The 13,118-nt window shown below is 43.6% G+C and overlaps 1 protein-coding gene and 1 long non-coding RNA gene across 2 annotated transcripts; one reads left to right on the forward strand and one right to left on the reverse strand.

The window, feature by feature from the left end:
• Positions 1 to 607: 607 nt before the first annotated feature.
• Positions 608 to 11,682, forward strand: LOC121865036. Its single transcript, XM_042364354.1, has 5 exons — positions 608 to 916; positions 7,399 to 7,634; positions 7,891 to 8,044; positions 8,302 to 8,396; positions 10,387 to 11,682. The coding sequence occupies exons 1-5, from the start codon at positions 706 to 708 to the stop codon at positions 10,582 to 10,584; spliced, it is 894 nt and encodes a 297-aa protein (XP_042220288.1). The 5' UTR covers positions 608 to 705; the 3' UTR covers positions 10,585 to 11,682.
• LOC121865037 lies at positions 11,501 to 11,981 on the reverse strand. Its single transcript, XR_006088708.1, has 3 exons — positions 11,931 to 11,981; positions 11,724 to 11,799; positions 11,501 to 11,556 (listed from the first exon to the last, which is right to left on the reverse strand). It is a non-coding gene; the product is annotated as an uncharacterized LOC121865037 (long non-coding RNA).
• Between the last annotated feature and the right edge of the window lie 1,137 nt (positions 11,982 to 13,118).

Consider the following 13,118-nt stretch of genomic DNA (forward strand, 5'->3'; position numbering starts at 1 on the left):
GAGACAACCGTCCCCAACCACTGCAGGTGATGTTCCCGCTCTTCCGTATATGACTCTGATTCATGAGTCTGAGTCGATACTCTCGGAGTCTAGGAGTTCACACCCCACGGAGAGAGTGGATTGACAACGCTGAGTGTACCAGTCGGAAAAGTCGCCAACTCATAGACAGTGCAGGTATACTAACAATGTACTATCGTGGACAAAAGTTCGTTCCCTGTAGTGAAACTGAGACACGGGAATGAGTCTCCGAACTGACTTACCCTGATTGTTATCTGGTGCGGGTGTGCTGTGAGGGTCGATACTGCTTCAGTTTGGGAAGGAACGAACTTTTGTCCACGAAAGTACGTAATGTACTGGTAGTACTTAGCAGTGCAGGTTTACAGAGGACATAGTCAGATTTGTAAACAAAGTACAAAGTACATAGTGCAGGTGTGGAAAAGGCAATGTACTGTACTGTATATAAATAGTCGTGATATGAATTGACCAAGACCGCCATTATAATCTTAGTTGTAGTACGTAATATTATAGTCTATTTAGGAAAGAACTGTACAGGAAATGACGTCAAGCAGCAACTAGGACCCCGTGTGGTGGTGCCAGTGTAGTTCTTGAGCGTCGACTGGTGAGGATGTGATATCAGTGGACCTCTCTACTTGGTCCTCAGGAGCGACACCACTCAAGACGCGCTCGAAAAGTGTGCCCGATCAGATGTGTCAGTCAACCACCTCAAGTGAACGAGAGGAGGGTGGTGACCTTAACGACACTCGGCTCGACCCATACCAGACTGTGTGTGTGTGTGGTGGTAGGAGAGACAGGCTAGGTCACCACCCCAAGCAAGAGATGTGGTTATGGTGGTGTGTGTTATTGACTTTGCTGAGTCTGACACACGCTACACACCTCACACACTTCCTTACCAATAGTGAGTTACTGTTCGGGTCTACTGTGTATTGTTTTACCTTAAGTGTTTTGTAAGTGCATCATGTTCCACTTAACTACATCCAAGTCTTTTGTAAGTGTAACCACGTACGTACATTTGGGTTAAGTAAGTAAAGTACGAATTTATTTTCCATCTCGTACGTGTTTGTAAGTGATCTAGTTATCCCAGTGTTCGTAATAACTAACGACCCCACGTACAGTACGTTTGGGTTTATGTAAGTGGGATTGTAAGTATGTACGTATTAAATGTCAAAATATGAGTGTGCTATTAAGTAACGTACATGGGATGGAATTATACGTACATATGGTGCATTTACGTACACGGTGAAGTTATACGTACACGGCGTGGATTTATACGTACACGGCGTGGAATTAGACGTACACGGCGTGGAATTAGACGCACACTATTTCCATGTATGACTACCCCCATTTAACGGACTGTGAGGTAACAATTCGTCTCCTCAGCCCCTAGTCCCCCCAGCCCCCGTAGCCACCCCAGCACCCCCCAAACATCCCCACCCCCTCTCCCACCCCCCAGCATCCCCACCCCCAGCATCCCCACACCCCCAGCATCCCCAAGCACACCCCCAGCATCCCCAAATACCCCCAGCATCCCCAAGCACCCCAGCACTCCTGGCACACCCCAGCATCCCCACCCCCAGCATCCCCACACCCCAGCATCCCCAAGCACCCCCCCAGCATCCCCAAGCACACCCCAGATCCGCCACACACCTAGTATCCGCTACACACTTCAGCATCCCTAAGCACACCCCCAGCATCCCCAAGCACACCCTCAGCATCCACCAAGCACACCCCCCAGCACACCCCCAGCATCCGCCAAGCTACTCCCAGCATCCCTACACCCCTAGTATCCGCTAAGCACACCCCAGCATCCCTGCAGCACCCCCAGCATCCCCAGCACCCCCAGCATCCCCCAAGCACCCCTAGCATCCCCAAGCACACCCCCAGCATCTGCTCAAGTGCCCCAGCATCTCTCAAGCACACCCCAGCATCCCCACCCCCAGCATCCTTGGGCACCCCCAGCATCCGCCGAGCACCCACAGATCCCCAAGCCACCCCCAGCACCCCCCCAAGCACCCCCCAGCATCCGCCAAGCATCCCCAGCATCCGCCACACACCCCAGCATCCGCCAAGCATCCCCAGCACCGCCAAGGCCCCCTGCATCCGCCAAGCACACCCCAGCATCCAAGCATCCCCAGCATCCGCCAAGCACACCCCCAACATCCGCTACATCCTGGTGCATCCGCCAAGCACACCCCAGCATCCGCCAGCACTCCCCAGCATCCTCCAAGCACACCTCACATCCGCCAAGCATCCCCCAGCATCCGCCACACCCCCCAGCATCCGCCAAGCATCCCCAGCATCCGCCAAGCACACCCCAGCATCCGCCACACACCCCAGCATCCGCCAAGCACACCCCACATCCGCCAAGCACACCCCCAGCATCCGCCAAGCACACCCCCAGCATCCGCCAAGCACCCTCAGCATCCGCCAAGCACACCCCCAGCATCCGCCAAGCACCCCCAGCATCCGCCAAGCACACCCCAGCATCCGCCAAGCACCCCCAGCACCCGCCAAGCACCCCCAGCATCCCCTTTTCATCAAGAGTGTCAGAAGGTGTCGAAAGTGTATGTTAAAGGAACCCATGATTGCCCACACACACACACATCTTGTTTGTGTGTTAGTCAGAACATAAGAATGGAGGAAACTGCAGCGGGCTTATTGGCCCATACTGGGCAGTCCCATTTACACCCAACCCCTATTGCTCATATGAGCATCCAACCTATGTTTGAAGCTATCCAGCGTGTTCCAGTTAATGATGATATTTGGTAACTTGTTCCATTCATCCACTACTCTCTTACCAAACCATTGTTTACCTATTTCCCGCCTAAATCTAAATTTGTCTAATTTAAAATCATTGTTACGAGTTCGCTCCTGGTTGGATAGTTTGAGTACCTTTGTAATGTCCCCTTTGTTCAGTCCTGACTTCCATTTATACACCTCTATCATATCGCCCCTCACTCTACGTCTCTCGAGGGAGTGCAAATTAAGATGCTTTAACCTGTCTCTGTACTCAAGGTTCCTAATGCCCTGGATTAGCCTTGTCATTCTCCTCTGAATTCTTTCCAAGGATTCTATATCCATTCTGTAATGGTGACCAGAATTGAACTGCGTAATCCAAGTGAAGTCTCACAAGCGCAAGATATAGTTTTAGGATGACTTCGCTAGTCTTGTAACTAACACTCCTTTGTATGAACCCAAGTACTTTATTAGCCTTGTTTCGAGCAAATACACATTGTTTACTTGGCCTAAGGTTCCTACTTACCATTACTCCTAAATCTCTCACAGTCGGATTTCTCAATGGCATCGTTGTTCATCTGGTAACTGGTTTCCCTGTTTACATCTCCTATACTGAGTACTTTACATTTGTACACGTTGAATTTCATCTGCCATTTTTCAGACCATTTGAAATTTTTTTTTAGATCTTCCTGTAGTTTTGTGGAGTCCTCGTCATATTTAATAACACATCCTATTCTGGTGTCATCAGCAAATTTACTTATGTTGCTGTCTATGCCGATATCTATGTTGTTTATGCATATAATAAATAATAATGGTCCAAGTACTGAGCTTTGGGGAACTCCACGAGGGACTTTGCTCCAATGGGATTTAGTGCCGTTAATGCTCACTCACTGTTTCCTGTCCTGTAACCACGCCCTAATCCATTTAAGGATATTACCTTTGATGCCATGTTCTTCTACCTTTTTAATTAGTCTTTCGTGGGGGACTCTGTCGAAGGCTTTGCTAAAGTCGAGATATACCACATCATAATTTTGCCCCTCGTCCACCGATTCGAAAACTGATGAAAAGAATGTTAATAGATTAGTTAGACATGAACGCCCGCTTGTGAAGCCATGCTGGGATTCATTGGTCAATCTGTGCTTCTCCAGGTGATTTCGAATAGAGTTTGAAATGATTGCTTCCAGTAATTTGCCTACTATTGATGTTAGACTGATTGGGCGGTAGTTAGAGGATAGTGATCTATCCCCCTTCTTGAAGATATTACATTCGCTATCCTCCAGGGTTCTGGTACTACACCTGTTTTTAAGGACATGTTAAACAACTTTGCTAAGGGCATACTAAGCTCTTCCTTACATTCCTTTAATACTCTGGCAAATATCTCATCGGGACCAGGTGACTTATTAGGCTTTAGTTTGTCTATTTGCTTACTAACATCGTTACTAGTCACTACTATCTCGCTTAATTTGTTTTCTTCACTATCTCTGAATAGAGTCGGTGCCTCGGGTATCATGTTTAAATTTTCTGTGGTGAAAACTGTTGAAAAATATTTATTCAGATTATTGCTCATTTCTCCGTCGTTGTCAGTGAGCTCGCCGGTATCTGACCGCATTGGTCCAATCTTTTCTCGTGTTTTAGTTTGATACATTTGGTAGAATCCTTTGGGGTTTGTCTTCGCCTCCCTCGCTATCCTTATCTCATTATTCCTCTTGGCTTTCCTTATCTCGGTTTTAACCCTACTCGCCAATACCTTATAATAATCCCGGAGGTGAATTTCGCCACGATTTATCCTTCTACCTATAGCCTTCCTTTGGCCAATAATGTTCTTTAAATAATTATTTATTAATTTAGGGTCATTGTTGTGTGATCTGAGTTTTTTGTATGGTATGTTCTGCCTTTGTGCATTAAGTAACTCATTATTTAAATTGTCTTGGAACTCGGCAATCTCAGATCTCGTTATCAGGTCGGTGTCAACTGTCAGGTTCGAGGGTGGGGTGAGGTCTGTGTGAGTCACCCCCAGGCGTGCTACCCCTACCCTCAACTGCCTCTTCAAACTATCAAAGTTTGCCCTTCTGAAATCTGGGACTTGAGTGGAATTTTCCTTTCGTCTGCCCTGAAAATCTAACTGGAATCTAATTTCTTTGTGATGGCTGTTTGCAAGTTCGTTCCCTACCTCGACATTGCTATTGAGGTTTTCTCTGTTCGACAACTAAATCGAGTATATTATTACCCCGGGTGGGTTCGGTTATATGTTGACTTAGGAAACAGTCCTGGATCGTTTCGAGAAAATCCTCTGATTCTGAGTTACCCGTAAGATCAGTCCAATCTATTTGGCCAAGGTTAACGTCGCCTACTATACAGACTTTGTTGTGTATGGAAGCCCTGCGCATTTCATCCCAGATAAGTCTCTCATTGACTATCAAGATTGGGAGGTCTATATATTACTCCTGTGATAAATTTTTCCCTACCGTCGATTAATTCTATCCAAATTGTTTCTGTATTCCGCTCAGTTTTTATTTCCTTGTTTATTTCACACTTCAGGTTATCCCTGACATAGATTGCTACTCTGCCTCCTTTCCTGGTCTGCCTGTCGGTATGGAACAATTTGTAACCTGCAATTTGGTATTCGACAGGTAACTCACGTGAGTCTAGGTTGATCCATGTTTCAGTGAATGCTATTATATCGATTTTTTCGGTACATACCAAGGCCCTAATATCATCCATTTTGTTTCTCATACTTCTACTGTTTGCGTAGTAGACATTTAGGTTAGTCGTGTTCTGAGTCCTCCCTTTACCGTGTTTAGGTCTTAACTCGCTGTCTAATTTAGCTTTGTCATCGTTCCTAACACTATTTCCCTGTAACCTTTTACTTTGTTTACCCGCTCCCACTGCAGTCTCCTCCACCCCCGTGCCCATGTGTTCCCCTAGCAGTTTAAAGGCACAACTTTATTCCGAGGCCTGTCCCCCCCCCCCAACCACTCTAGGAAATTCTCTAATCTATCTTTCTATTTATATGCTTGTCTATCTATCTATGTCTGTCTGTCTGTCTGTCTATCTGTCTATCTATCTATCTATGTCTGCATGTCTATCTATCTATCTATCACAATTATTACTAAATTTTTGTCACCCCAGAATTTAATTTTTTAAATACTTAGGCAAAACCTCTCTATAATGGACTAAATATCTCATCATATTATGTCCGTTAAATAGATGGTATAATGAGACAAAACTCACAAGAAGAGGATATTACATATAGGTAGAATATTTATAGTAGGAGGATGGAAAGACAGGAAGTTTGGTAGCATGGCTGGTTAGTTATTTACACTTATCTTATACGTTCTTAAGGGTCGACTTCTCAAACACCACTTCGATACAACTATTTATTATTCCACTCAATGACACAGACACATTATATCAATATTATATCGACATTACTAGAACATTATATTAACGTTACTGGATACTGACTTTCGGACACAAACATGAATGAATACAGTTCCCACAGTAGATAACTCACCCTAGGGATCGCTCTGACAAAGACTCACGTGTAACCTGACGGAGGCCCAGCGGGTGCTGCTGGGCTGCCTCCTATGGGAGACCCTGTTTAGCTGGTGACGCCGGGGTCTGGTGGGGAAGTCTCCCTCCCGACCTGGGGGAGGACGAGCGTGACTCTGTGTGAGTGAACAGAATGACCACCCGGCGGGAGAGAGATGAGTCTGGTGAGAATAATGAGAGTAGTGCGAATGAGCCCGTGGACTGGACTGCAGGGCCTTTATATGGGGGAGAAACAGCCGGTGATTGACCCCTGCCAATTAACACTAAACTGGTTAGATCTGGACAGCTGTGTTTGCCCAGGTGCGTGGTCATGCCCGGGTGTGTCTTGGCTAGGTGTGGTTTGGTCAAGTCTCCGGCTAACAAGTAATTAGTGGACGAGGTCAGGTCCCTTGGGTCCTGATCCAAGGTGTGTCAACCTGGAATGTTGGGGTACTACGAGGCCTGTACTGCACTCGCTGTTATATGTGTTGTAATTCTCTGGGCTGTAAGCTGTGGTCTGATAAACAATCATTACAAGGGTTTACTGTACACACTTGAGTCATGTATTTTTCTCATAACCCAACCATGGTGCGTTTAAGTTTCAAATTTAAATAGTTAATTTTTTTTTTAATTTTCCCAGTTAAGTTGATTTTTTGAACATTAAATAGCTGAGTTAATTAAATTTTTTTTAGTTAAGTTGATATTTTGAACACCAATTAATTAAGTTAAGATTTTTTTCGATTAAGTTAAGTTAACCAGTCTGTGTCAAATTTGCTTAGGGGAATTTTTATGTGGATTAAATAACTTAATATCGTGTAAATATTTTCCAGAAGAGTCGATGAATACTGTAGTTTGAATAGTGAGGCAGTCTTGTGTGCTATATTATTTCTTATTTTTTCTTAGGAGTTAATTGATAATTAATCGAAGTTAATCAATTAATTTGCCCAAATTTCGAGTAAGTTAAGTTAAACTGTTATTTTAAAGGCTAATTAGTTAAGGTTAGTTAATTTAACTTAATCGTTAAATTGTAGAAGTTAACGATTAAGTTAATTAATTGCCCTATGCCTAAACCTAACCTAACCTAACCTAACCTAACCTAACCTAACCTTTCAGAAACGACTTTAAAACTCAACGAAACGAAGAGATTTGACATCACTTTAAACAGCACCTACCCCCTGGAGCAGTATGTTGTGACGTCAGAAAAACAATTCATACTGCTGTTGGAGATAAGGAGCAGTCAGATAAGGCTTGAGATAAGGAGCAGTGAGATACAGTTAAACCCCACTTTGTCTTCGTCCCAACCCGCCTTGGGGCAACAGTTAACAGTCACCCTCACCTTCGGAGACCAGGTTAGCCACGGCACAGTGTGTGTGTGTGTGTGTGTGTGTGTGTGTGTGTGTGTCTGGTGGTGGTGATGATAATGATGGTGATAGTATATGCTAAACACAATGAATGATAATTTACAGAGTATTAATAACAACTATAATAATAATAATAACTAAAATAATAATAATAACCATTTTATGTATTAGTTTCAGGAGAGGCAAAAGAATATCAATACTGTATTTTATCTATCTATCTATCTATCTATCTATCCTTCCACAGCACGACGCCCAACTCACATGGGATAACAAGACAGCAGATCTCACTCCCTTCCTCGACCCCGGAAAGGAAAGCGAGCTGGAGTTAACGCTTATCAATGGTACCGTCGCTGTCAACATTACCCACACTGTGTTTCAGCTGACACCAAGCTGCTTCTGTATGTACTGTGTGTGTGTGTGTGTTTTTTCAGTACAGACAGACTTTTCTTAATTTTAATTCTGATGGTAAATTGTTCGCCGTATATTCATATTGTGCCTTAAACCACTATTATCGGACTATAAGAGGAGGGGGTAGTGTAGTCCTTTATATAGGAAACTTTTATATAACGGATTATATCATAAGATTATCTCGTTAAATGGAGGTTTTTACTGTACACACTTGAGTAATGTATTTCACCTAACACCTTTTTTTCAGCATCGGATCATTTGCTATTGGTGGTGGTGGTGGTGGTGGTGGTGTGCGGAATCCTGGTTGGCATCTGTACAGTAGCCATGTTCTGTCAAGTAAAGGTAAGCCACATTCTCTCTCTTTCAACTTTTGCGATAGTAGTAGTGGTGGTGTTAGTAGATGTAATAGTGGTGGTGTTAGTAGTTGTAGTAGTGGTGGTGTTAGTAATAGTAGTTGTGGTGTTAGTAGTGGTGGTGTTAGTAGATGTAATAGTGGTGGTGTTAGTAGATGTAATAGTGGTGGTGTTAGTAGTTATAGTAGTGGTGGTGTTAGTAATAGTAGTTGTGGTGTTAGTGGTGGTGGTGTTAGTAGATGTAATAGTGGTGGTGTTAGTAGTTGTAGTAGTGGTGGTGTTAGTAATAGTAGTTGTGGTGTTAGTAGTGGTGTTAGCAGGTGGTGTTAGTAGATGTAGTAGTGGTGGTGTTAGTAGATGCATAGTGGTGGTGTTAGTAGTATAGTAGTGGTGGTGTTAGTAATAGTAGTTGTGGTGTTAGTGGTGGTGGTGTTAGTAACAATAGTGGTGGTGTTAGTAGTTGTAGTAGTGGTGGTGTTAGTAATAGTAGTGGTGGTGGTAGTAGATGTAATAGTGGTGGTGTTAGTAGTTGTAGTAGTGGTGGTAGTAGTGGTGTTAGTAGATGTAATAGTGGTGGTGTTAGTAATAGTAGTGGTGGTGGTGGTAGTAGTTGCAGTAGTGGTGGTGTTAGTAATAGTAGTGGTGGTGGTAGTAGATGTAATAGTAAGGTAGTGGTGGTGTTAGTAGTTGTAGTAGTGGTGGTAAGTAATAGTAGTGGTGGTGGTAGTAGTTGTAGTAGTGGTGGTGTTAGTAATAGTAGTGGTGGTGGTAGTAGATGCAGTGGTGGTGTTAGAAGGTGTTGAAAAGTGTAGTAGTGGTGTTAGTAATAGTAGTGGTGGTGTTAGAAGTTGTAGTAGTGGTGGTGTTAGTAGTAGTAGTGTAGTAGTGGTGGTGTTAGTAGTGGTGGTGTTAGCAGTTGGTAGTGGTGGTGGTGAGAAGTATGGTGGTAGTAGTAGTGGGTGGTGTTAGCAATAGTAGTGGTGGTGGCAGTAGTAGTGGTGGTGGTAGTAGTTGTAGTAGTGGTGGTGTTAGTAATAGTAGTGGTGGTGTTAGTAGTTGTAGTAGTGGTGGTGTTAGTAGTGGTGGTGTTAGTAGTGGTGGTGTTAGTAATAGTAGTGGTGGTGGTAGTAGTTGTAGTAGTGGTGGTGTTAGTAATAATAGTGGTGGTGGTAGTAATAGTAGTAGTAGTAGTAGTTGTAGTAGTGGTGGTGTTAGTAATAGTAGTGGTGGTAGTAATAATATGGTGTTAGTAGTTGTAGTAGTGGTGGTGTTAGTAATAGTAGTGGTGGTGGTAGTAATAATAGTGGTGGTGGTAGTAGTTGTAGTAGTGGTGGTGTTAGTAATAGTAGTGGTGGTGGTAGTAGTTGTAGTAGTAGTATTTTTATTGAACGCTGTTTGTCATTAGCCCTGGGTTCTCGAGTCAACATTACTCGCTCCAACGAAATAATATGACAGTTATGACACAGCGAACGAAGGATTTTGATAACTTTACCGAGACAACAGGAGTCGCAGTGTTTATATTGAAATACATCGATCACCCGCCGTACATATACTCTTAAGACATGAGCGTTAACACTTACTAAAGTTTTCGTATCTGTGAATTATTATATATTTTTTAGTTTGTATATTTGATATTAATAAGAAGACTAATAGCGTAATACGTAATAACATTGTGTTGGTAATAATAATAATAATAAAAAAGAACACTGATGGTATGAATAATTAAAGTATATACGTATATTGATGATAGAAAATAATTATAAGAAACTCATAAGTATTAAGAATTAAAATAAAAATGATAATTGAAAGAAGAAACACTAATGATAACTTGGGATCGGGTTATACTGTACCTCCAGTATTCCTCTCAGTGTGTTAGGCAGTCAATCGTGATATTTGGGTATCAGGGACTTGGTAATGTGTGGCGGCAAGTTATAACACTATTTGGATGGCTTCATACAATACAATTTGGTTGTTTGCAGACACCGGCAGACACCCCACACGGCCGAGGTGGCCACCTCTACCATCACGCACACAAGGTGATTTCATGCGCATTACCATCACTGAGTTTTGTCGTCGCTTCTCACCCATCATACCGGACAGAGACTCGCCTCAGATTGGTAGTAACATGGCGGATACGGTCTCGTCCTCGAGGCATATTGATGTGGAATACAGCGTGAAGCACTCGGGAGGACTAATGGTCTGGACTATCCACATGGGGCCGGGAAGCTGTGCGTCTCGTGATCCCTTGTAGTGTCCTCCCTCGTGTACCTCACTGTCTTCCTCCCCCAGACAGAAACCTGCCTCCTATGTGGAACCTTGCGAAATTACGCCGCTGAAATATGCACTTCATATGGCAGATCTGAGGGCGGAGAAGGAGGCATGGCAGAGGGAGCAAAGACACAAGATAAATGGAAAATGTTGACATGTTCTACCACCAAGAGTTAATGTTGGTCAGCCTCTCACGCTACCTCACCAGGGTCATGGCCCCCACCCGGGACATGACGCCTTCCTCTCAACAATTCCCTCACTTATTTGATTAATTCGGGTAATTTGTCTATCTTTAACAGAGTGTCTCAAAAAATGTCATAACGATACATACACCGACTTACAGATCATCGTGGAGAAGGTGTGTGTGTGTGTGTGTGTGTGTGTGTGTGTGTGTGTGTGTGTGTGTTTGTATTCACTGTCTCACTTGTGAGACCTCACACTTCATCACTGTCCTCACTTGTGGCAGACCTCACACTTCATCACTGTCTTCACTTGTGGCAGACCTCACACTTCATCACTGTCCTCACTTGTGGCACCTCACACTTCATCACTGTCTTCACTTGTGGCAGACCTCACACTTCATCACTGTCTTCACTTGTGGCAGACCTCACACTTCATCACTGTCCTCACTTGTGGCACCTCACACTTCATCACTGTCTTCCTTGTGGCAGACCTCACACTTCATCACTGTCCTCACTTGTGGCAGACCTCACACTTCATCACTGTCCTCACTTGTGGCAGACCTCACACTTCATCACTGTCCTCCCCTGTGGCAGACCTCACACTTCATCACTGTCCTCACTTGTGGCACCTCACACTTCATCACTGTCTTCACTTGTGGCAGACCTCACACTTCATCACTGTCCTCACTTGTGGCAGACCTCACACTTCACTGTCCTCACTTGTGGCAGACCTCACACTTCATCACTGTCCTCACTTGTGGCAGACCTCACACTTCATCACTGTCCTCACTTGTGGCAGACCTCACACTTCATCACTGTCCTCACTGGCAGACCTCACACTTCATCACTGTCTTCACTTGGCAGACCTCACACTTCATCACTGTCCTCACTTGTGGCAGACCTCACACTTCATCACTGTCCTCACTTGTGGCAGACCTCACACTTCACTGTCCTCACTTGTGGCAGACCTCACACTTCACTGTCTTCACTTGGCAGACCTCACACTTCATCACTGTCTTCACTTGTGGCAGACCTCACACTTCATCACTGTCCTCACTTGTGGCACCTCACACCTTCATCACTGTCTTCACTTGTGGCAGACCTCACACTTCATCACTGTCCTCACTTGTGGCAGACCTCACACTTCATCACTGTCCTCACTTGTGGCTGACCTCACACTTCATCACTGTCCTCACTTGTGGCAGACCTCACACTCATCACTGTCCTCACTTGTGGCAGACCTCACACTTCATCACTGTCCTCACTTGTAGTTTGATGCCATATTGTTAACCAAATATTCAGGACATGTTGGCTATAACCGTCTACAGCCACAGCTTACTGTATGATAGTGGCGGAACACCACACTTGTAGTACTGTACATGTAAAAAAGTACTGTAGTTATATAAGTACACGTGTAACTTATGTAGTACATTTGTAAAAGTATTGTTGGAGATGTAAGTAATTTTATAAGTTAACCTCTTATATAGCCGAAATTTGTAAGTAAAGCATTTTTTTTAGAAATGTAAGTAGTTTGTGTCAGTCTAGCACACATTTGTAAATACAAGTATATTTTTAGATATTATAAAGTAGAACAGTTTTTGTAAGTAAGTTGTGTGATTAAAGTACCTGTAGTAACCGTGTTCATTATTGTATTAAGTGACACTTATAAATATTTGGTATTAAAGTTTCCTATTTTTTTGGTTCATGTTTTCAGGACTAATTTGGGTTTGTAAGCATTAATAATAAAGCTGATACCTTCACTACTCATATTTTAATGTTATTACCTCCCCAGGCACTTAATTCAGTCCCCCATGTTTAAGGCACTGTCATTTATTTGTGAAATCTCGAGAAGGTCTCCCCAGTGGTGTAGTACCTGACAGTCATTCATCCCCAGTACAGTGCAGTACAGTACAGTACTTAACTAAAACAACCAAATTCGTTCATTGTTTTCTGCACCCACCAGCTGTACTGTACTGTGCTGTACTCAGGTATTATTATTATTATTAAATTATTATTATTATTGATATACAGATAAATCTTCTTCATTAAAATTGTCATAAAAGTTCGCATTAGTTCAGCGTGTACAGTCGGGATCAATAGTTCGCTTCCGCCCAAAATAAAGCAGCATCGACCCCAAATGAGATGAAACAGTCAGAGTAAGTCAGTTCGTAGACTCATTCCCGTGATTCAGTTTCACCACGGGGAGTGAACTTTTGTGCCCGACCGTACCTAGACAGTGCAGGTATACAAACACTTTATAC

Source organism: Homarus americanus, unplaced genomic scaffold (genome assembly GCF_018991925.1).
Source record: "Homarus americanus isolate GMGI-L3 unplaced genomic scaffold, GMGI_Hamer_2.0 scaffold2539, whole genome shotgun sequence".
Lineage (NCBI taxonomy): Eukaryota > Metazoa > Arthropoda > Malacostraca > Decapoda > Nephropidae > Homarus > Homarus americanus.